The sequence below is a fragment of the Epargyreus clarus genome, unplaced genomic scaffold (genome assembly GCF_041222505.1).
Source record: "Epargyreus clarus isolate Ecla_fem2 unplaced genomic scaffold, WU_Ecla_fem_2.2 ptg000035l, whole genome shotgun sequence".
NCBI classification, from domain to species: Eukaryota; Metazoa; Arthropoda; class Insecta; order Lepidoptera; family Hesperiidae; genus Epargyreus; species Epargyreus clarus.
Window position 1 is genome coordinate 4,013,814 of NW_027332240.1, and position 25,512 is coordinate 4,039,325.

The 25,512-nt window shown below is 37.6% G+C and overlaps 1 protein-coding gene across 1 annotated transcript; it reads right to left on the reverse strand.

The window, feature by feature from the left end:
• Window positions 1-1,515: 1,515 nt before the first annotated feature.
• On the reverse strand, window positions 1,516-20,481 carry LOC140756545 (myrosinase 1-like). The gene is made up of 11 exons (XM_073092067.1): window positions 20,415-20,481; window positions 12,590-12,696; window positions 11,359-11,503; window positions 10,748-10,914; window positions 9,265-9,522; window positions 8,501-8,589; window positions 7,828-7,975; window positions 7,024-7,187; window positions 3,831-3,983; window positions 2,364-2,455; window positions 1,516-1,709 (listed from the first exon to the last, which is right to left on the reverse strand). Exons 1-11 carry the CDS (start codon window positions 20,441-20,443, stop codon window positions 1,559-1,561), a joined length of 1,503 nt encoding a protein of 500 aa, XP_072948168.1. The 5' UTR covers window positions 20,444-20,481; the 3' UTR covers window positions 1,516-1,558.
• Window positions 20,482-25,512: the final 5,031 nt, after the last annotated feature.

The window sequence follows — 25,512 nt, forward strand, 5'->3', positions numbered from 1 at the left end:
AGCGGCGACAAGCGGCGGTAGCCAGCGACACATTGTTTCAGTCTGCGGCCATTGGTGACGGTTATCAGCTTTTGCCACCTATTACCAGTGACAAGAAAAAAAAACACAATTTCCGTTTAACAATCATGTTCTCGCTCGCTGAGGATAGTCGACGACGACAGTCGCCAATAGTGGCCGGCGACTGCGCGGAGTGTCGGCATCTGTCGTTAGCGACTACGACTGACGCTTAGCGACGGGCACCGTCACGGGCTGTCGCTCGGATATCAGAGTCATGATTGGGCGACTTTCTATGCTATTAGTTGTGACTATTTTAACTGTAATGATGCGGCTACACCTTGCTCCTCGCACTGCTCGTCACGCTGCTCGTCGTGTTGTCGCGATTATTTCCATTGTGCCCTACTCGCGTCGGTAGGGCTGCTACTTACAAATATAGTACGTACAGTTTTTGCCCTTGTCCCTGTAGTACCGGGATCAGAATAGGGCTACGGCATCCCCTGCCTGTCGTAACAGGCGACTAAAAGGGGGCTTCCGAGGTTGCGCGCGGCAAAAGTGGGTGCTCGAACCGTCCAGCAAGCAACCCCGGGAAGGACGACGGTATGTGTGGTCGCATACCGTCGTAAACACCAGATGGTTTGGGAGGAGCCAAAAGTGCTCCCCCAGGACAGAGCCCGATCGGGGCATCGCGCTTGGAGGACTCCGGTGTGTTCCCACGGAGATCACGGAGTTCTCCAAAAAGCGTTGAGGGCGGCCACCGGGGGGGTTTTAGTGGGGCGTCGCTCCCACGTCGTCGGGTACCTTTTGAAGGTTTCCTCCTGGTAAACAAAAATAATACAGTTTTTGTCCTAACCCTTGCCACGACGTCCCTGCCCACTTCCCTCGCTTTATCCCTCGCCACTTGACGAGTAAGTGGCCGCGCGGTAAGGGTTAGGGATATGTCATGATAATATCAACTACACACGATTAGAATTCAATTAAACAGTAATTATACAGGCAGAAGTATAATATAGTAGCAATCACACACGATTAAGTGTGTGATTGATACTGTATTATGACTTATTCTTTATTTACTACTTCGTTTTGACAATTTTTTTAATAAACAGTACTGAGTTAAAATGAATTGATTAAATAAGACATAGGAATAGCAATTTAACAAGAAATTGTAGACAGTACAGTTGTCAGTCAAATGTGGCGGCTCCTATTTTTACATTTGGCAATATTGCTGTTTTGTTCTATTCTAAAGAGTTTTGTATGGCAAAGACACGCACGCCAGGCGTCTCAACTAACGCCCGTTATTGATAAACAATCTATCCTTTTTTACCTACTAAAGATCGATATTTGGTCAACTGTAGTAGGCGGAAAATGTCAAATGTCTGTATTTGGTTGACAAAACATCGGATAAAATTAATATTAATTACAAACGTAAATCCTCAATGGTAATTATGACCTATTTTAGATGGAATATAAAGGAAGAAAAAATAAAAAGCAATAGGTATATTTTAAAGGATAGGAAAACTATATTTAAAAAAATTAATATATTAAAATATATATTAACAAAATATTAAAGCTCATCAGTTATATGCTTATTTTCTACAATGTTTACATCTAGAGTATGACTCTTGATCACGCTGGCGTAGTAGTGGGCTGAGGCGCGAGGGGTCCGGGTTCGAGCCGGGTCCGCGAAGTCAACTTCGTAAAGACCGAATTTGATACTGAAAAAAACATATTCTTTAAAAAAAACTAAACAGATTAAATGTAGTAAAAGATGAAGTGTGAGAAGTCTCTCTGCAGTCGTGTAAAAAGAGACAGAAGCACAAATATACTTAGTAAAAGTTAATCTTATTTGTTGTCTTCTAGCACCATCTACCGGCTATGTGTCATCAACTGAAAATTACCGAGGTAGATAGCATGAAAAAATGATGTACCTAGATATTATGTATAAATAATGATTTTTTGATCAAGTTGACCTTAATCATAGAAAAGCCTGATACCATCTACCACACCATCTAAAACCTTACCACGTTACCTTCTTACGGGTAAAAACGCATGTGTGGTGAAATTAGGTGGAAGTACTCTTATTTTAATATGATAACAAGGGTCCATGGGACACCAACCACAATTGTTCTTCAAGTTCTTTTACTACAGATACAGGTAGTATGTAGGTAGATCGTATAATCTTGCCAACGTACAACAAATTATTTTGTACTTATTTCTGAATAAAGAAACTCTATGATCTGTTCGCTTGATCTTAATGGTTTTTCTGTTTAAAGATTAATCTTTCTTCGCCTATACTAAGAGGCAAGTCCGAACCTCTTAAAATAAGGATAGTATATGGTGTCAACCCATGATATAAAGTATATACTAACCTATATCCTTCATTCCATTCAAAGTTATCCATGAGAGACCAAACTGTGTAACCTGTGATATTTATACCATCTTCCTTTATAGCTAGTAAAATCTGAAACAAATACATCAATCATCGAGCTGTTCGAATTCTTAATGAGGTCCACAATAGAAGTGATGTCCTTTGTTGTCACTGGAGTGAAATCGCAAAATTGTCCGTTTATTTAATATCTTATATGTAACGCTATAATTAAGCTACTCTATCGCTTTAGGGTAAGAAAACTGTAATGATAGATGTAACGATAAATAAATATATAAAATAATTAGGCTTTATGTTTACTATAAAATCTTAATAAAGCTGAAAATAGGCGCTGTTCATAATGCGCAATGTTCTAGGTTTGATCGTCGGTCAGGTACATGTAAACTAGTAATTATTATGAAAACAAAAACCCGGCTTCTTAAAAATAATTAATTATAAAGGCAAGTAATGTAGCCTATGTCACTCCCACAATTTTGACGAATCCAACGACACCTCATATAATTAATTGTATCAGGTGTTAATTTGCGGAAATCCATGCTATTAAGTTAAGGTTAAAACTACTTCGCATCAATCCGCAGTAACTTCGCAACCATGTAGTATGCAGTGCAACCTTAACGATTAACCGTTAATCGTTAAACGTTAATCGTTAATCTTAGCGATTAACCGTCGTAGATTCAACTTACCCTGATCATGCTCCGTTTTGGAGCGAAACACGTGTTGATGGTGGTATGTATGGTGGTATATATTTTTAATTTTTTGCATCTGCAAGTATCCTTTGTGGGAGAGGGGTGGTACATACTGCATGGTTTAAAATATACACCATCATACATATTTGTAGCGGATTGTTGCGAAGTAGTTTTAATCTTAACTTATTGACACCTCATATGTTTAGATGAGACATACATACATGCATAACTACATACATACATTCGGAAAACATTACCCTCCGCAGTCAGCCACAATTACCAAAATATACATGGCCAAAACTCTGCAAAAATGACTATACATTCCTGTTCTAACTCTGTGTGCTTATATCTACTCATCTTATTTATTTTTATCACCTAGCCTTCATACAGATTTCTGTATAAATAAATAATAGTTTAAAAAACTAAAAAAACACGCTTTTAAAAATAATTTAAGTTATTAAAATATTAATTAAATTCAGATTAAAAATATTTACTTTTCATTTTTTAGTCTGTGACAAATTCATAAATTGGGGAATTTATTAATCTAATAAGGATAATGGGAAACTGTTATCAAATGATTGCATTGTCATCGGTCCTTGATACGTGTACAAAGTTTCAAATGAATTAGAGTCGTGGAAATCGGTGAAAATTGAGCTCAAAGATTCCGTTACATACATAGATACAACCCAAGCTTTTAGCTTATTAAATTTTTTTTAGCTTATTAAAAACTGATTATTCATTTTAAAATGATATATTCGAAGTACCTGTTCTAGATGACCTTCAATACAACTTATCCTGTTCAGATCCTGTAGGTTTAAACCTATAGATGGGTAGCCATTCTCCACAATCAAAAACTCCAAATCGCCATAGTTCTCCTTCAACCAAACCAATTGCTTACGTAGTCCTTCAGGGTATACCTGAAATAGAAGTTATAGTTTTTGATGTGAAACATCTATAGCCGTACGTTAAACCGATTTCTGGCGTGGCGAAATGGCGTCGCCACGCTATACGATGGTATATACATATGAATATACAGTCTATATGCAGTAGTGTGTACGGTGTGGCGACGCGTCGCCATGCGCAAAAATCGTATATTTTATTTTATCATTATGACATATTTAGTTCCTATCACAATATGTTATTTTCTGAATTTTACTTTTACAAAATAATGTCGATGTTTCACATCTGCCAGGCGTCCCGTGACGGCTCACATTGTTTTTTTATTCAATCTTATATATAATACTACGTTACTTTGGAATACGATTAATGACATAACGAGATTTAAAGCCCCAGCAGTGCCAAACACTAATCTTCTCAGCATAACGGAATCCCCCTTAAAATCAGTAAACCAGGTAAACCATTTCTTCTCGGGTGTTGGTAGATCTCTTGCCCAGTCGATTACAAATAGTGGAAACTCGCCTACCCACACCAATTTAGTTAATTTGGATTCTCGATTGCGATCTTTTGGTATATTAGATACAGATGCATCTGAAGTAGAGAGTACCCTTATGACCTTGGATTCAAACAGCGCCTCTGGATGGGATAATATCCCAACCGCCTTCCTGAAAAAGTCGAAGGAAATAATTGTGCCTATAATTAGCGATTTAATTAACCTAAGTTTCGAAAAAGGTGTATTCCCGGAGGCTTTTAAGCAATCGATTATAACTCCGGTATATAAGAGCGGAACTAGAGAAGAAATTACTAATTATAGACCAATATCGGTCTTAACTTCTATCTCTAAGATCATGGAAAAGCTAATAAATAAAAGACTCCTTAACTATCTTGACAAATTCAACATTATTTCTAAGTCACAGTATGGTTTCCGTAAAGGCTTATCCACCGAGGATGCTGTAGGGGATCTCAGTAAATTAATTGTTCAACATGTTGATAAAAATAAAAAGTGTTTGACGGTGTTTTTGGACTTAAAAAATGCCTTCGATACAGTATCTGTACCGATTCTGTTGTGGAGATTAGAAAGTCTGGGCTTAAGGGGGAAATCTCTGTCTCTTTTTGCAAGCTACCTTGAAAATAGGAAACAGTCAGTCAAAATTGGAGGTTTCATAAGTGATCCTATAACGGTCAATTACGGAGTCCCCCAAGGAAGTGTGCTTGGCCCGACCCTATTTTTGATATATATAAATCAATTATGTAATATGGAACTTAGGGACGGGCAGCTGTTTTCATACGCAGATGATACTGCAATTGTTTTCGCAGGAGATACGTGGTCCTCTGTAAAGAAAACAGCAGAATTAGGTCTGGCCGAGGTAGCAAAGTGGCTAAATGAGAACTTACTAACTTTGAACATCTCTAAAACAAATTATGTCTGCTTTACGAAATCTAATAAAACACAACCACCACCGGACTTTAAAATAAAAATTCATAGATGTCCAGACTTACACTCTGACTGTGACTGTCCTCAAATAAATAAAGTATCCAATGTAAAATACCTTGGGGTTATGATTGACCAGAGGTTAACTTGGTATTCGCATCTGGATTTGATGGCAACCCGGATTAGGAAACTAATCTGGATATTTAAGTCCCTGCGGCATGTATGTACAAAATCATTGCTAAATAAAGTATACATAGCCCTAGTCCAATCTACGATGAGCTACTGCATTCCTATATGGGGCGGAGCAGCTAAGACAAGGTTCCTTGAACTTGAAAGAGCTCAAAGATGCCTGATAAAAGTGATGTACTGCAAACCGTATAGATTCCCCACTTCTGATTTATACAAATTGTCTGGCCTGCTCTCGGTAAGAAAACTTTACGTATCAGCAACTATTCTAAAACTTCATAAAAGCTTAAAATATCAGCCTCCAGTGGCGAATAAACGTAGAAAGTATACATTGCCCTATACCGACCTATTTAAAAGTAAATTTGCATCAAGACAATACGTAAGACTATCTATTTAATAAAATAAACCAGGATGTAGATATATACACTATGAAATACTATGACTGTAAAAAATGTTTAAAAGATTGGTTACAAAAACTTAATTATGAAGAAACAGAATCTCTTCTTTGTACCTTCACCTGATGCACCTTACACTTACATATACACATACGTAAGCATACACACACATTCACACACATCCACACACACACACACACACACACACACACACACACACACACACACACACACACACATAATACACAGATACTATTCCATATTCACTATATATCCACTATATTATATTATATTTATTTTATATACATATATTCTTAATTATAAAATAAAATAAATTCAACATTGTTCAAATAATTATATTAAATTATAATATATTTGGAAAATTGTATTTAGTAGTACTTAGTATTGTATAAGGGAAGAGCGGGACCCTCTACTACAGGTACTAACGTACTCAAAAGAGGGTACCCAACAATATTGTAAAACAATGTACTACTTTTGATGCAATAAATCATTTTTTATTTTTATTTTTTATTTTATTTATATAAAATTCCCGTGTCACAATGTTAGTTACCGTACTCCGCCGTAACGGCTTTACCGATTTTCACCAAATTTTATATGCATATTCAGTAGGTCTGAGAATCGGCTACTATCTATTTTTCATACCCCTAAGTGATAATAATTGTTCACCCTTAACATTTTTTTATTTATATGGCAAACGTTTGCCGGGTCAGCTAGTATAATTATAATATAGAAGTAGCAGTTGAGAATGCAGTCCATCTAATGTTAAGTATCTACAGCTGCCCATGGACATCTGTAATCAAGCCTAGACCAGAGAACAGATCCCCCCACCTAAGATCGGCCACAGATGTGGCGATACCCCTGAGGACTAAACTGAAAACCCTCGGATAAGTATCTCCTATAACACACTCATAAAACTAGAGCATAGCAGCGCTTAACACTGCTGTTATCAGGTAGGGCCTCCAGAGTTATTTCCTTCCTTCCTTCCTTTTTTTACATAATTTCTGTGAGTGATAAAAACATTCTTACACTAAACCAATAAACTTCGCTTTTCTTCCATTCCGGTCGTTTTTCAATCACAGCTTCTAATTCTGGTAATCCACTTAACGGCCAAGGGTCAATAGTTTCGCCGTCCCTTGCCTTTCGGATCGTGCCACCGGTGTAGTAGTTTAGGGCGTAGAAGTCGTATGTACCTGTAGACATTGTAATTTGTTAATTATTAGCCGTCAATCCACTATTGTCCCATTGATGAGCACAGGTTTAGAATATGAGAAGATAAATCAGGTATATAAATCAGGCGCTTTCGCTGACGCTTTCTGCGGATATAGTAGAAATTGTTAAACGTTGCTGTGTTCTGGTTAGAAGGGTGCGGTAGGGGATACTTTTCTGAGGTGTTCCAACTTAGTCCTCAGACGTAGCGGCGCATCTGTGGCCAACTTTATGTAGGAATACCTAATCCTATCTGGTGTTGATCACATAGGCGGCAACCATATCATACTGTTGGTGGTCGGCCGGTGTGGACACTAAAATTATCACACGTTCCTCGAGCTTACTTATACCTGCCTACCTAATTACCTAAGTTAATTCTAATCGAAGCAATTCCTATGTTGTAATAATTAACACTGAAGCCCACAGAAGATTACGATGAGCTATAAAGAAAAACCAATTCCGAAATCTAATGGATCGGTCGGGCTTACAGTGGGTTACGGGCTCAATTCCCGGCAAGATATATCGCACCCAAGATAGCTGAAAAGTTCTAGTGTGGAACTATGAGAGTCGAAAATGTTTTGTCACAAATACCCTAAAATTATTTATTTAATTTTATAAGAATACCTTTAACAAGTTCAATTTCTTCTGGAGTAAACTCGGGCAGTCTTGATCGGGCGTATCCTTCTTCTTTACTCTTCTTTGCTATATATTCCTCTATCACAGGCGGCCAACCACCTTCCTTTGAGTATATAGGGTGAGAATGGAGACCAACCTGGAAAATATGAAAAAAATAAGTGAAGCAAAAGCTTTTTTTGACAATTTTTAAAAACAACTGGTGTTATGTCTTAGTTTAAAGGGTATTGTAAAACAGACAAATGTGGCAAAGCTATTTGCAGTAGATCACTTCGTAGTTAGTCTCCGAAAGTGACACACTTTTTTCTGCCTCATAACAGCAGTGTTTAGCGCCGCTGTGTTCTTGTTTGAAGAGTGAAGGGGACCGAGGCGTTTCAATTTAGTCCTCACAGGGAGCAACGCATCAATGGCCGACCTCAGACAGGACACTAATGTTATTTGAGGGTGATTACAGATGTCCATGGGCGGCAGTAGCCACTTACCATCAGGTGGATTGCATACTCGTCTGCTACTCCTATATCTGTTATAAAAAAGGTGTTACCTTCAAATGGTACTTATTCTTATTCGGTTTTCGTTAAAGAAGTTTGTGATTTACAATGCCTTACCATCAGATGTTCGGCTATTACTACAATTGTATAAGTGAAAGAGTGAAGAAGTAACTTACAGAAAGATCTCTCGTTAGTTTCGCTAATTCTTCTTCTTCTGGAGTCTTCGCTTCAAACCAGATCAGCTGGTTGGTGACGCTTACACGACCTGATTATAAAATTAATCTTTATTGCAAACTTTTATTTAACTTTCCTTCCTTTCCTTTTGAATGTCATCATCATCATCAACCCATTATTGTCCCACTGCTGAGCACGGGTCTCCTCTCAGAATGAGAAGGATTAGGCCATAGTCCACCGCGTGGGTCATATGCGAATTAGTAGACTTTCTTCATGTATGTGAGGGTTAAATCTTACTCATACAGTCATGAAATGAAAGAATTTTCTCAGTGAAAGCTTACTTTAAAAACTCTCAGAGTTGAACCACAAAGGTCTCTACCTCTTTTTAACATACATTTTATGGGGCCAAAAATCTGTAACTCTACCAATAAAAGATCATATGAAGGTAGTAGAACCTTTTGTAGTTTGACTCCGGCGACACCACCGCCCTACCCATTTTTACCTCATAACAGCGTTAAGCGCTGCTGTGCTCTGGTTTGACGGGTGTGGTAAGACGAGTGACGAGACGAGAAGAGTGGACACATACTTTTCCGAGTTATTCCACCTTAGTTTGAGGGGTAGTGACGCATCTGCGGCAATTTTATCTGAGGTTGGTTACAGTTGGCCATTGGTGTCAGCAGCCACTTACCATCAGGTGGACTGTATGCTCCTCTTATAAACTCTTATAAAAAAGAATATATCTACTCCCATATAAATACAATGTTACCTTTATGCTTAGGCTTGAACTCCTTATCATAGATCCTCCAGGCCTTCGCATGTGCGATCATCACATGCTTGCCACACATGTAGCTAGCCAATGGATCCTTTATCCCCGGAGCAGTGACCCCAGTGTTGTAGGACAAGTCACACATGATTATAGGTTCGTTTATAGTGATCCAGGTTTTCACACGGTCGGCGTAGAGGGTGTATACGACCCTGGCGTAGTCCGCGAACCAGTCTGTTATTGAAGGGTTTGTCCAGCCCCCTGAAAAGATTAAGGACAAAATAAGTAAATATATTCGGGAAAATAACTAAATGTATATCGTTTGGTAAAGAGGCTAGGCAGTTAATTGAACGGCTCGTTATGCTAGTTGTCTGCGAGTTGCGACATATATCTATACTAATATTATAAAGAGGAAAACTTTGTTTGTTTGTTTGATTGTAATGAATAGGCTCAAAAACTACTGGACTAACATAGGCTATATTTTATATAAAATATATTTGATAAATAGATTTTGAGGCAGTACAAAGTTTGCCGGGTCAGCTAGTTAATAATATAATGTTCTAAATACAGTAATGGTTAAAAAATATATTGTTTTTTTGTTTATGTAATATTCATTTTTGTTTTTTTTTTCTGAATTGTTTGTTTTTTTTGTTTGTTTTACTACGGCGTTATTTATTTTTCTGAAATAAAATTGTATTAGGTGTTGTGACTAACGGAATTGAATACTTTCGATTCTTTATATTCTATCACAGATATTTTATTGTCAATTTCTTTGAAAAAAGGGGCAACAGTGTTGATAAGTAAACGAGTATACCACAAAATGCTATCGCTAATAACAGCTCTGTACAAAAAACATGTACTAACAAGTTCTTAGATTAGGTCGTAATTATAATTAACATAATTAATTAATTACTTAATATGAGGTTATCTTAATATTGAGGTTAATGAAAATTTAATTGAGGTTATCCTCAATTAAATTTTCATTTTGTACTATCATCGAAAAACTGAAAAAACCAACTAGGATAGAGTTACTCATAGTACCATTAGGGCTCCTGCACACTCGCGATTTTGTACCATTAAACGTGCTACATGGAGAGGAGTACTTGGTTGCTGTTTCTTAATTCAATCTCTAAGAAAATCGTTACAAAAAAGGGAAATTTGAACACGATTGTGCATGACGTTGGGCTACCGTTGCGTTGTCGCGTCTATGTTGAGCATACATAAATAAATATAAAGGCATGCAATATGCATACACCTACAATAGAGAAACACTAGTGGTCTTATAGCGCTTTTCTTTTCACGCGTGTTAATATCAACACACGGGTCCCACCAGCACATGAATTTACTTCAGTCTTTTCACAAACCGTGAGCATATGCGTATAAAACGATGCAAGTAGCACGCAGGCGGAGGAACATGCATGTGTGCGTAAACATGCGTGACAGGAAACGCCTTTAATTCTTATTTCTATTTATCAATAATGATTACCTAAGTTTTGTAGCCTTTGTGGCAACTCCCAGTGATAAATGGTAATGACAGGTTGAATCCCCTTCTCTAAGAGCCCGTCAATCAAGTTATTGTAGTAATTCTTGCCATCCTCACTGATTTCATTCGGGAATCCCGTTGGTAGCAACCGTGGCCATGATAATGAGAATCTGGGAACAAAACAGGATTTTAAAGGTGATTAACCCTTGCTGATTCGTGAAGGTACTTCAAAACGCAAGCGGAGTCCTCTAAGCGCTGTGCCCCGTCGGGCTCCGCCCAGGTGAGCTTAACGCTCGCCACACCGTCTGGTGTGTACGACGGTATGCGACCCTACATACCGCCGTACTTCCCGGGGCCGCTAGCCGGGCGGTTTGAGCTCCCACTCTTGCCGCCCGCAACCCCGGAAGCCCCTTTTAGTCGCCTCTTACGACAGGCAAATAAAACCTAGCTAGATCGATTTATCGCCCCCGAAACCCCTAACTACAAAATTTCAAGAAAATCGTTCGAGCCGTTTCCGAGATCGTTGGTATATATATGCATATATACAAGAATCGCTCGTTTAAAGGTATTAGTTTAGTCGCGGATGACTGACAAACACTGACTTATACAATTACCTGTAAAAGTGCAACCCAAGGTCTGCAGCCATCTGGACGTCATCCTTCCACTTATTATAGGAGTCACATGCGATGTCTCCGTTGTCGTCATTCCTGACCTTCCCAGGGGTATGGGCGAACACGTCCCATATGCTTTCTGATTTATCTGCAAATTAAATGACCAATATTTATTATTATTATTTTTATAAGTACTACCCAACCATAAAGCAGATGGTCTACCTGGCGGAAAGCAGTAAATTCCAGAAAAAACAAAGTAATATTACGAGAAAATAGTATTAACTTAAAGCAGGTTTCCTTATTAATTGTAGTTTTCTTTATAAGCAATCTTAAATGATCGTAACTATTATTATTAATTATTATTAAACAAAAATTATACGACAGGTTTTTTTCTTTTTAAAACTAATATAACGCATTTTCAGTAGAAACAAACATCTTGAAAATGTTCGTGAGATAATGGGATGCAAAGGGCGTTTAGCCAAATCTCACGACATCTCCATTCAGAAACTGCAAAAAATGTCTGACGTAATTAATGGATGCCTCCTAAGAATTGTTAGGAGTAATGCGAATGTATATTGCTATCAAGTTAAACAGCTATTTATATTTCTAATAGTTTGTCGGTTACGATTCGGTCTCCCCGCCCACCGCACCGCCGATATTGAATTGAAATTACGCACATGACTCGTTAGATAAATGTCGAATTGAGAGACAATATCACGTAGTGTCTGGTACACTTGAATCAGATTTGAATACGAAACTAGATGTAGCATTTCGGGGATCAAAAAAAAAATTAACAAATAATTGGCCAAGTGCAAATCGAACTAGAACATTGTTGGATCAGTACCAGCAAATTTTCATATTTTTTTTATTTTAGTATTTGTTATTATAGCAGCTGTTGAAGTAAATGTATTTTTGAACATTTTGAACAACAAAATTTGAAGTGCCTACCCCTTCAATACCGGTTCAATAGATAAAGCGAAAAACGTTGAATGATAGCGGTCTTGTATGGAACATTTATTTTTATTTTTTTATGTTTAGTATTTATTGTTACAGCGACCACCGCGGTATATACTCTAAAAAATGTCAACGTCTGTAACAGACGGACAGACAGCGGAGGCATAGTAATAGGGTTCCATCTTTACCCTTTGGGTACGGAACCCTAAAAATATTACCGACTTGGATGTCACTAAACGTATCTTGAGGCACGGGGGTGCACGTGTATAAGTCAACTTACCAGTTACATTCCACCCTCCTTCTATTTGATAGGACGATGTACCAGCTCCAAATATGAACCCTGGAGGGAACTTACGGTCAGCAGAATAGGCAGTCGCCAAAATGGCACTGAAAATAAATATTTTTTTTGTAAATTTCGTGTTTCATATAAACATAATTAACACTTAATGTCTACTAGGACAGCCCGGTGATCAGAATATGATCTTTTATGGCTTTTCCGATGTTACTGCTACCCATGGATATCTGTAATCAATCCCAAATAAGATTCGATTCCTACTCGTACCTGAGGTCGGCCACAGATGCACCGTTACCCCTGAAGAAATAAGTGGAATGCTCTAAGAGTTCTTCCACCTTCAAATTCTTTCAAATGCTTTCGTCATCAACCCATTACTGTCCCATTCCTGGGCACGGGTCTCCTGTCATAATAAGATGGAATAGGCCATAGTCCACCGCGCTGGCTAAGTACGTCTTGGTAGACTTCACATCCTTTGAGTTTTTTTTATATAAATCTCTCAGGTATGCAGGTTTCCTCACGATGTTTTGCTTCAGCGCTTTTAGCAAGTGATAATTAATTTCTAATACGCACATCAGAAGCGTGCCTGGGGTTTGAACCTCGGACCCGTCGTTCGAGAGGCCGAGTTTTGACCATTACTCTATCACTGCTTCTAGACAATAATTCTGTTGGTGGCGCGTTTAAATTTCAACCTTTCAAAATAATAGTCGTCACTTCATTGAGTTTTATTATTAGACAAATATAAAACATGGTTTTAAAATTAACAAACAGGTTATGATAAGGGACATAGAGTTATTAAACATACGAGTAAACCTGCTATTTAACTAAATTACAAAAGAACTAACCAAATATAGTCTTAACATGAATATCGTATATGTATAAATATAGTGTCTCAGAGTATTTGTTAACTTATTTATGTAATATCGCTTAACAAATTTAAATGAAGTTTTGTTTGTGTATGGTTAATTCCACTTTAAAGATAACATGCTTTTGAACTCAATAGTTGGCGGTGTCGTCGATAACTAATTTTCGGAGTAGCTGACAAGCCTATATTCCAGTGGTAAGTGGCTACTGCCCCAGATGGACATTTGTAATCAATCCCAGATAAGATAATATTCCTGAAATCGGCCACAAATGCGAAAAGTAAAAGAAGCTGGAACGCTTCGGGAAATTATTTCTCCCTTACCACACACTTCAAACCAGAACACAGTAACGCTTAACGCTGCTGTTATTAGGCAAATAGTAATAGATGTGTGCCGATTACTATTTGTGCCGCCGTCACAGTGCCGCCGGAGTCAAACCACAGAGGGTTCTACCATCTTTGATGAAAGAAAAATAACATCGTATCATCGATACCTAATAAGCATATCGAATAGTATATATCGACTATTCAATATTCTTCCTTGAACATTATTATTTAGAAGAATATCGAATAGTATCGACTAATCGATAATTCAATATTCCTCTGTGTAATCAAATCAAATCAATTTTTTTTTATTCAAAATAGGTTCTTTAAAGAGCACTTTTTTAATGTCAATACAACTACCACCACTTCACAAGGTGTTTCGTTAAGTAATAGAAATACATTCTAGTTGTAATAAAATAGATTTTGGTTCATTTTTTTGCATTTCAAAGTTGCCTTTGCTCTCAACACAACAACTGTTTTACACTGACATTGAAACAACAATTCACGTGAAAATAAAATTTAACTACACGTTTGTCACGATGAGGTAATAAGAGCAACATTTACATTTATTCTGTGGTTAAATAAATCAATGTGACTATTTGTACAGGTACTGGACTAATAAATTATATTTATTTGTACAGTTATTTTTTTTTTCTTTAAACAATGTGACAAATACTTTTTTTTTTTTAATATATTTATTCGTACATTTATTCAATTGGTTAGGTTAGGTTAGGTTAGGTCTTTTTTTTAGTTTTTTTTTTTTTAAATATTTATTCGTACATTTATTCAATTGGTTAGGTTAGGTTAGGTTAGGTTTGGTTAGGTTTTTTTTTTTTTTTTTTAAATTGATTTCGAACGGGCTGATGGCGATCGACGTCATTTTTTGATGTTAAGAGCTTAGTTTCTAAAATCGATCGGTAGAGCCATTTAAAAGTTATTAAAAAAAAAAAAAGTTGTAAAAAAAATTTTTTGTAGTTTTTTTGAGATTTCTCAAAATCTATCGGTTCGAATCGGATAATAATAAATTGTTTGTCCAGTACCCGTATTAATAATTATAAATTATTCGTACGGTAACCGTATTAATTATTATAAATTGTTCGTACAGTACCCGTATTAATAGACTCAGCCTAAATAAATACAGGATAATATTTCAAATACCTGTTTTCACTAAATAATAATCTATACCTATATATAGGTAAAAAGGCAAAGTGAAAAATAGTGCCTTTTTCCCTATTGAGGAGGGTAATGTTTTCAACGCCCTACAGTCCAAAAGGGTGGACGGATTTTAACATATTATGAAGTGTCATTGGATTCACCAAAATTGTGGGATTTAAGTACATAAGCTAAGGCCTTTTTTATTTAACACTTGCATAAACACTAAAGGGAAACATTGCGAGGAAACTTTTACGCTTCCTTTAAAAAAATCTCAAGGGTTTTTTGAGCCTACCAATTCGTAGGTACTGGGCCAGCATGGTAGACTATGGCTATGACTATGGCCTCAACTCTTCTTGGTCTTGGAGGAGACCCGTCAACAGTGGAATAGAAATGGGTTGACGACGATACCTCAGTCAAGTCACAAAAATTTCTACCATTATAATGTAAATTAGTAGTATGTAAGTCAGTAGATATGCAAATTGTAAGTAATTATCTACACTACATACATTTTAGAACATTTAGCATGATTCTTAAATATTTATTTTCTCACGATGTTTTCCTTCGCTGTTAAAGCAAGTGATGATGTAATGTTTTGAGAGGTACATGACTTCAATTATTAGAGGTTTTTAGCCTTTGTATGCTAAATCCTAAAACGAATACTAAATTAGTACGTAAACCCCATAGATTGGTAAAGATTACTCACTCCTAACAAAAAAATTTAACCAGTTTTGAGAATTGAAATTGTCACTGTTATCTATTTTCGTGTTTGAATAATAGTAAAAAATGTAGTTTTGAGATTATTTACGAATGAAACGATATTTTTCCGCACCTTATCTTCGATTTCGTGTTTTTGCACCACTTAACTGCGCATGTCGGCATTGTTCCGCATAAATTACACCATGACAGCCATTCAATGGCTGACAGAATTGTCATCCCTTTAAGCCATTTAGTGGCTTCCTTCAATTACAAGGCGGTGAGAGTTTACTTATCTGTGGTAAACCCTTACTATATTAATATAAAGTACATTTATATGTGATTTGACATTGCACATCGTTATTATCAATACATGTTTTTAAGATTGGAGATGCAATGGAGCAATCCACTTGATGGACATCTGCGACCAATTTCATTTAAAACAAGATGTACCCAGTTGCGGTTGCGGATTTACCAGCAGGCTGAGTAGGCTTCTGTCCCTGTAGTTTGGGGACCAGAATAGGGCTACGGTATCCCCTGCCTGCCGTAAGAGGCGACTAAAAGGGGGCTTCCGGGGTTGCGGGTGGCAAGAGTGGGAGCTCGAACCGCCCGGCCAGCGGCCCCGGGAAGGACGGCGGTATATGTGGTCGCATACCGTCGTACGCACCAGACGGTGTGGCGAGCGCCAAGCTCACCTGGGCGGAGCTCGACGGGGCAACGCGCTAAGAGGGCTCCGGTTGCGTTCCTTTGGAGATCCCGGAGCCCTCTACGCAGCGCCGAGGACGGCCACCGGGGGGGTTTTAGTGCGGTAAGAATCCCACATAACCCTACGTCGCTCCCACGACACTGGGTACCTTTTGAAGGTTTCTCCCTCGTAAACAAAAAAAAAAAAAAAAGGCTGAGTAGGCTTCAGCCTAGGGCGGCAGATTTTTGGGGCGGCAAATTTGGTGACCGAATGTTTTTTTGCTAATTAGGAAGCTAGTTCGTTCATGCCTTAAGCGTGTCATGAACTGGCGTGACGAGCAAAAAAAAATAACAACGGGAAACATGATCTGAACCAACGTGGCGAGCAAAAAACAACGGGAAACATGATCTGAACCAACGGGGCGAGCAAAAAACAACGGGAAACATGATCTGAACCAACGTGGCGAGCAAAAAAAAAACAGAAGCGCAAGCTACCTAATCCGATAAACTACCTAGTCCAATATACCACCTAGTCTGAGGCAGCCTCTGAGGCTATTAGAACCAGAGTAGCCTAACCAAAACAATGTGGAGAAAAGTGTGCAACATTTGTAAAGTATGAAAATACAGTTAGGTCAAAAATAATTAAAATGCACTTAGACCACTCTGATTCCAGCAACCTCAATTGCTTTAGATTAAAAGAGGTACAGCGATGGTACCACCTTTTGATATCAATTTAAAAGTAATGAGTAATAATCTAGTTAATTTCGGTCTCAGATGTGAAGAGCACGGGATTGGACCCCCAGTTACACACCTTTGAGTTTTAGATGAATAATGGTGAAAAACATTGTAAGGTTATAAACTCAAAAGTTATCCAAATAAAATATTTTCAAAGGCAAGTGGAGTCTACCAACCCGCTCATAATCTTCGTAGTACACCTTCCTTCTCATTCTTTCTCATTCTGAACGGAGACTGCCAGAGTGGGACAATAATTTTGAATATGGTTGAACCCTTTTTGGTTCGATTCCGGCGGCACCACTGCCACACCTATTTCGGCTTAATAACAGCAGTATTAAGTGTTGTGTTCTGGTTTGAAGGGTGTGGTAAGGGAGACTTTTCCGAGGCGTTCCAGCTTAGTCCTGATGGGTAGCGGCACAGCTGTGGCTGACCTCAGGTAGGAATATCTAATCCTATCTGGGGTTGATGACAGATTTCCATGGGCGGCAGTAGCCACTTACCATCAGGTGGATTTCATGCACGTCTGCTACTTCTGTATTATTAAAAAAAATGCAGATAAATCAGAAAGCATATAGCAAGGTAGGTAGGTATATTTAATACAACCTAATATTATAAAAAACTAGCTGACCCGGCAAACGTTGTGTTGCCATATAAATAAAAAAAATCTTAAGGGTGAAAAACCCTTATCACTTTGGGGTATGAAAAATAGATAGTAGCCGATTCTCAGACCTACTGAATATGCATATAAAATTTGGTGAAAATCGGTAAAGCCGTTTCGGAGGAGTACGGTAACTAACATTGTGACACGAGAATTTTATATACAGGGTGTTTTTTCAAAGAGTACCCAAATTGACACAGATGGTTCAGAAGCGGTTAAATAACCGATTTTTGAAATAAAATAATAAAAAAAATGTTAAGAAATATTGAACCATTTTATCCCCTAAATACAGAACTCATGAACATGATTTCAACAACGAAAACTATCATTCATAAGTTCTGCTATTTATTATCACACACTACTCTGAGCGCTCGCACACAAACATAAAAACTATGCAGGGAGATATCGGTAATATTCGGCTAGCGATCGCCTAGTTTCGTACAACCCCTTTCCCCCTCGTCCTCGCAGACACCTGTGATGCGCACCCGCCGCCCGCCGGCCGCCAGTGGCGCCAGTCGACCGTGACCGATTTTCGAATGTGTTTGCTATTTTTTATGAGTGAAAATGGCGGCACAAAATCAAATAAGTTATACGAACCGCGAGTATTATGAGATGGTACGGTGCTACATTTTAAATGGTAAAAGTTTACGTGGTGCGCAAAGACTTTATGAAAGTGACTCTTTACCGCGTTTACAAATACATGGAAATAACTTAAGAGTACCTAATACGACGACGATTTTAGCAGCTCCGTTAGACTCCGTTAGCTCCTTTAGACTTTTATTTATGGGGAGCAATTAAAAGACTTGTTTACGTTGAGGAAGCCCAGAGTTATGAGAACCTACGCAATAAAATAATTACAGATTTTAGTGAAGTGAAAAGTGTCCAGACACAAATAATGTTAAAAAACAATTTTAGAAAGCGTGCTCAGCTTTATATTGAGAGAAATGGACTCCACTTTGAACAGTTTTTGAAATACCAGTGATATGTAGACAATGTAAATACCAGTGTGTTTTATAAGGGACATTCAATAATTATGTAATTAGGTAAGTTAATTTGCTGTAAATAGTTGATTCCAATTTTTTAAATACGCCATAAAATTTATACATTCGTTTTAAAACAATAAAGTCGTAATGTGGGTAGTGTGTATTTGTTCATTATGACGGTCCTAAGGCCTTGTGTGCGTGTCAGTCTCAATGAAGAACCGCGCGTCGGCATACTTGTATTACGAGTTTGTGTGCGTTAGTGCTAGTGTCATTATCAATGACTGCGCGTACTATGCAACGGTTGTCCATAATGTATGCAGAATTTGGAATAACTTAGAATTAATGTAATTAAATAATTAAGAGGGATTTTAAAGTTTTGACATTTTGTACATAACATTATTGATGTCTAGAATATGGTAAAAAAATTTGGGTACCCTTTGAAAAAACACCCTGTATAAGATTGGATAATGACGATAAAACTTCAAATACACAAATTTGGTAATACCTAAGTTAAAATTTGTTCTTTTGAATCTTTTAAGAACATTAAATTCGTAGAGGTACTAAAATCCGCGACAAGAATGCACAAAAAACACACAAAAAAGGCAAAAACCTTGTAAGCATAGGTTATTGCTCCACTTAGATTATTCATGGTATATAAAAACTTAATAGTGTTTCTCGTTTGTCATTCTAAACTGAGTTTTGTTTTACCGGTACTTATTTAACACGGAATTAATTAGCAAAGAAGACAATAGTTTCATGACAGCGGACCTGAGTGGATCCGGGTTCGATACCCAGACAGATAAAGATGATTAAAATATCGGTTCTGAGTCGCTGTTTTATGATTATTGAAAGAAAATTCACAGATAAAATCTAGTGTTATTATTGGAACGGCATGGTAAAGGATCCTTCAGGTTTTCCAGGTGTGGAATAATATTGTCCCTGTAGTTCCGGGACCAGAATAGGGCTACGGTATCCCCTGCCTGTCGTAAGAGGCGACTAAAAGGGGCTTTCGGGGTTACGGGCGGCAAGAGTGGGAGCTCGAACCGCCCGGCTAGCGACCCCGGGAAGGACGACGGTATGTGTGGTCGCATTCCGTCGTATACACCAGACGGTGTGGTGACACAAAGTCACCTGGGCGGAGCCCGACGGGGCAGTGCGCTGAGAGGACTCCGGTCGCGTTCCTTTGGAGATCCCGGAGTCCTCTACGCAGCGCCGAGGACGGCCACCGGGGGGGTTTTAGTGCGGTAAAAGTCCCACATAACCCCGTGTCGCTCCCACGGCACCGGGTACCTTATGAAGGTTTCCCCCTCGAGAATAAAAAAATAAAAAAAAAGGTGTGGAATAATATATACCCAGCAATGGATTATAAAATCGTTTTAACGGACATAAACCATTAACAAATGTGCTAAAAATTGCACGATTCTTTTATTTTCCAAATAAAAATAACAAGTGGTAATACCTAAATATAGTTTTCTAATATGATACTTTAATATCATCACTAGTATGTACTAAACTAAGTACTGATTATTTCATAATGTAAAAGATAATTCGCTGCCCCAAAAAAATATAACAAAAAATATCCTTAATAGCTACTAAACTTAGTTCTCTTGCTTATTAACCAATTTTCTTTCTTATAAAAGAAATAATCCAAATAATCATAAACAAAAGAAAAGGAAAAAATAGTAAGTATTTTTTTATTAAATTATTAAAATGACTTACCAAAATACGAACGTCGCCGTCTGCGACATTTCAGCGTCTGAGCGACTGAACCAATATAGTCAATTCGTTCAAATTAATAATCAAGTACCTATTTGCCAGTGTGGTTGCTATCTTCATTTTTTATTTTCATTGACGTAAATGGTTTTCTATTAAACTGTTATTAAATTACATATGGGTAAAAGGAAAATATAGTTATTTTGCAATAATAGAAATTATGATGTGTCATGATGGTGATAGAACCCTCTGTGGTTCGACTCCAGCGGCACCACTGCCACACCTATTTTTCCTAATAATAGCAGTGTTAAGTGCTGCTGTGTTCTAGTTATAAGGGCGTGGTAAGAGACATAATTTTCCGAGGCGTTTCAGGTTATTCTTCAGGGGTAGCGGTGCATCTGTGGCCGACCTCAGGTAGGAATCTAATATTATTTGGGGTTGATTATAGATGTTCATGGGCGGCAGGAGCCACTTACCATCAGGTGGACTAAGTCGCAACGCCTGAGGACTAAGTTAAAACGCCTAAAAACAATATCCGTGCAGTGATTGAAACATTGATTAAAAAGTGTTAGTGTATTAGAATATTCTCCCTTTCTTTAACCATTGTATATAATTCGTAAAATCATCAAACAGTAAAATATGTAACTTACATATACAATCCTGTTTGAAGCCACCCGTATCCTGTAGGGCTCGTACACAAAACTGCGATGCGACGCGATGCGACTTCGCAACGCAGAAAATTGCGACACGAATTGCTGCAATGCGATATCGTGCGGCATAGCGTCTCCCAGGGTGACCAACAACAACAACCACTGCGCGATGCGAATCAATTCGCAAGTTCTTGCGATGCGTTGAGGGAGCTCGCAAATTTTGACGATGCGACGACACATCGCAGTTTTGTGTACAAGCTCTTAGCGAGGACTTCAAAACATATTACATCTTTGGAAATCCGCTTCTTCAATATTTTAGAATTTATAAATTCTTTCACAATCTATGTCGATATTTAAATTTAAACTTGATTTATATACATATTACATTACTCTTCATCACACTTAGTTTCGTCCAAAAACAATATGCTTCATTGAATATATTCATTGAAGAAAAAAAACAAAAGAAAGTTGTTATTTCAGGTCGAAAACATACCTACATACCTAGCGAGACAATAATTATAATTATTTTCACAATGACATGCAAAAATTTATAAAATAGGTATAATGTTGTGCAAATATTTATACAGATTTCAAAGATATTCCCATACTTTTGTTTTAGTTATGCTTCACCTTTTTTTTTGCTTACGAGGGGGAAACCTTCAAAAGATACCCGGCGACGTGGGAGCGACGCCGGGTTATGTGGGATTTTTACCGCACCAAAACCCCCCCCCCGGTGGCCGTCCTCGGCGCTTGGTGGAGAACTCCGGGATCTCCGATGGAACACAACCGGAGTCCTCCGAGCGCTATGCCCCAATTGGGCTCTTCCCTGGGGGAGCAGTTTACGTTCCTCCCACACACTAGTGTTTACAACGGTATGCGGCCACACACACCGTCGTCCTTCCCGGGGTTACTTGTTGGACGGTTCGAGCTCCCACTCTTGCCGCCCGCAACCTCAGAAGCCCCCTTTTAGTCGCCTCATACGACAGGCAGGGGATACAGTAGCCCTATTCTAGTCCCGAGACTACAAGGACAAGTTATGCATCACCTACGAATCGAATTTCTTCGAAGTTATATTGTAGTAGAAGTCGTTAGGAGAAAGTTAAAACAATTTTTATTTAATTAAAGTGAATGCAGGGCGACTTATACAGGATACGACTATCTACCTCAGGAGCAATAAGGCTTCTGTGATTGGCTTTTGGTAGAACTCCAGTACTTTGTGATGGTGATTACATATGTCCATGGCCGACAGTAGCCACTTACTAATGGCGAATTGTGTGCTCATTTGCTAGCCCAATTATAGAAAGAGTCAGGAATGATTAGCGACGCTTCTTATTGTAATAAAAAAATACAATAATCCACAATATTCGTTAATCAATTGCTACTCCAATGGAGTGAAAACTCTCCTCTCAGAGAAAAAGTTTAAGACATAGAATAACTACGCTAGGCAATTTATAGGTTTCTAACGCCTCTAAAGAAATTTTAATCTAAAAACTTACTTTTCTCCTTATATATAAAGTGAATACTCTTATATAAAGTGACTAGCTGACCCGGCAAACGTTGTGTTGCCATATAAATAAACAAATGTTAAGGGTGAACAAGTCTTATCACTTAGGGGTATGAAATTTTTTTTAACAAAAAATACAACCGACTTCTATGTCACTACAAAGTAAAAAATAATTGAAATAAATGTTGGTTTAGTACATATTTCTGAAGTCGGCGCTCAATATATTTCGCTGGATAACGATGTAAACAGCGTGTCTAATATGAGCGCCGACTTCATTTTTTACTTTGTAGTGACATAGAAGTCGGTTGTATTTTTTGTTAAAAAAATGTTTCACCCTTTTCAGTGATGACATACTAACATTTATATTAATACAATATAAAATTGTAAAAACGTGATCATGAATGAAGGTAAGGTCTGAGTTTACATTGATTGGAACCGCCCGCTCGCAGGGCCCTGCCGCGCCCTGCTCGCTTAGTTTTATATTGTCTTATATGTTCCAACCTAACCTAACTAAATAGTCAATGATGAACTGGGTTTGCAATTTCATTAGAACCTACACCAAATATCTTCAAACACAACTAAATTATTCCCATCGGTTGAGGAGTTACATATTTTGTCTCAAAGCCACATTATCAGACCCTTAAATAGTCAATGATGAACTGACTTTGTAATTTCATTAGAACCTACGCCAAATATCTTCAAACAAAACTCGATTATACCCATCGGTTGAGGAGTTATATATTTTGTCTCCAGAACCCACTCTGACCCTCATCATATTTAAATGGGACCAACTTGTAGCAATTGTCCACACATGAAATTAAAGGCATTAAAATAGGTTCATAAACGGCAAAGTTACGGCTGTTATATTTACATGGGTGAAGGAGTTCCCCTCATTTTCTCCAGAACCAATCGATGGATCCTAACCATATTTAAATGGGACCAACTTCCAGCTCCTCTCTATACAATAAAAAAAGAATTATTAAAATCGGTCCATTAACGGCGGAGTAATTCGTGTACATACATAGAAAAAAGAAAAAAAAAAACCGGCCGAATTGATAACCACCTCTTTTTTGAAGTCGGTTAAAAATAGATAGTAGCCGATTCTCACACCTTTTTAAAATTTCTCACACCGAATATGCATATAAAATTGTATACATAAGTTAAGACTGATAGGTAATTTCTAATTCATAAGTCCGAAAAGTCTGAAGTGCATGCTTGAATTTAACTCGGCCTAAAGCTAGCGATTGCTATCAATGCTCACGTAACTACATATTTTTTGGGAATTATGACTTCTTTTGCGTGTTAAAAAATGTAAGGGGGATTACTTTTTATATGGTAAGTAAAAGTTGTTTTGAGGCCAACAGTGGAATAAGGATTACATTTCGTTAAGTATATCAAATTACTAGTAAACTGGAATGGATTTGAATGTTATTAAAGGAATAAATGCTACCTATGGTTTCGTTATCATGAAGTCATCATTAACCTATTATCTGTCCCACTGCTGGGCACGGGTCTCCTCTCAGAATGAAAAGTATTATGGCCAAGTGCGAATTAGTAGACTTCACATACATTTTAAAACCTTTTTTTAAGATTACAGGTATGCAGGTTTCTGATTATAATTAGTTCCTAATAGGTTCAAATAAGCAGTGATAGCCTAGTGGCTAAGAAACGCGGCCTCTTGATCGAGAGGTCCGAGGTTCAAACTCAGGCACGCACGCACCTCTGATTTTTCAAAGTTATGTGCGTATTAGATTATAAGTTAATTAGCACTTGCTTAAAACGGTGAAAGGAAACTTCGTGAGGAAACCTGCATACCTGAGAATTCTTAAAAAAAAAGTGTTCAAAGCTATGTGAAGTCTACCAATTCGCACTTGGCCAGCGCGGTGGACTACGGCCTAATCCTTCTCATTCTAAGAGGAAAGCCGTGCCCAGCAGTGGAACAGTAATGGGTTGATGATGATGAAGTTCACATGTAATTTTGAAAATACAGTTTCGTGTCTGGGTTTCTAACGACTAGGCTATCACTGTATAACGCTGTTATATATCATTAGAAGGAAAATATGCGTATTCTAGTTATTAATTTCTACGCCAAAATTGCCACAAATTAGGATGAGTCAGTAATTATACCATCATATCATATCCAATAGGTAGATAAATAAAAAGATTGTTATAACGGTGTAAGTCACAGCTGCACAAACATAAGAATACATTCTTTTTGTATTTTCAAATCAGCACATTTTCACGGTTTCCTAATGACGTATAATATTATGTAAAACTTCATGAACTATTATTATTTTAATAAATTTATTAATAATTTACACGTTTCTTATTTACACACACAACTTTTAATATTTAGCATATGTATAAAGTAATTTATTTTTAAAATGATGACTTAATTGTTTTCCTTAAAGTGGCTAAATAGGAAACTTGTTTTATAATATAATTTTTCCTTATTTAATTTGATAATAAGTTCCATTTTTGTTTATAATCATTTGCAGGCCTTGGAGGTCTAGAGGTCCCGGAGCAACGAAGGAGCCTAATTACGTTCCGAAAATAATAATTAAATTCTCCCATCAAGTCTAAAAATTTTTTAATAACAAATACAATTATTTCAACAAACATTGTAGTAATTAATTTAGTGCAAGAATGTCGTTAAAAATACAAAAAAATGTTTGAAAAAATATAAGTCCGTCCGTCGTAATATGGATATTTTTATTGCTACTGTGGGGGCCTCCCTTGTTCGAAGCCCCATGGCAGAAACCCGTGTGCCCTCTACATATTCGGCCCTGATCATACGGTTATTTTCGCAATAGAAATAATCCTGAATGTAAAAGCAGTAGGTATAGTCACCGAGAAGGTACTACCGCCACACCCATTTCTATTATGAAGCAGCATTTGTGTTTCGGCGAATGGACATACATAATATTTATGTGTTGACGATCTTCCCCTC

Coding starts and splice junctions, on each gene's coding strand:
- LOC140756545 (XM_073092067.1), bottom strand. CDS start 20,443: ATGTCGCAGACGGCGACGTTCGTATTTTG. Junction 12,697..20,414: donor ACGGCGACGTTCGTATTTTG/GTAAGTCATTTT, acceptor ATTTATTTTCAG/TGCCATTTTGGCGACTGCCT. Junction 1,710..2,363: donor GAATGGAATGAAGGATATAG/GTTAGTATATAC, acceptor TGTTTTTTTCAG/TATCAAATTCGGTCTTTACG.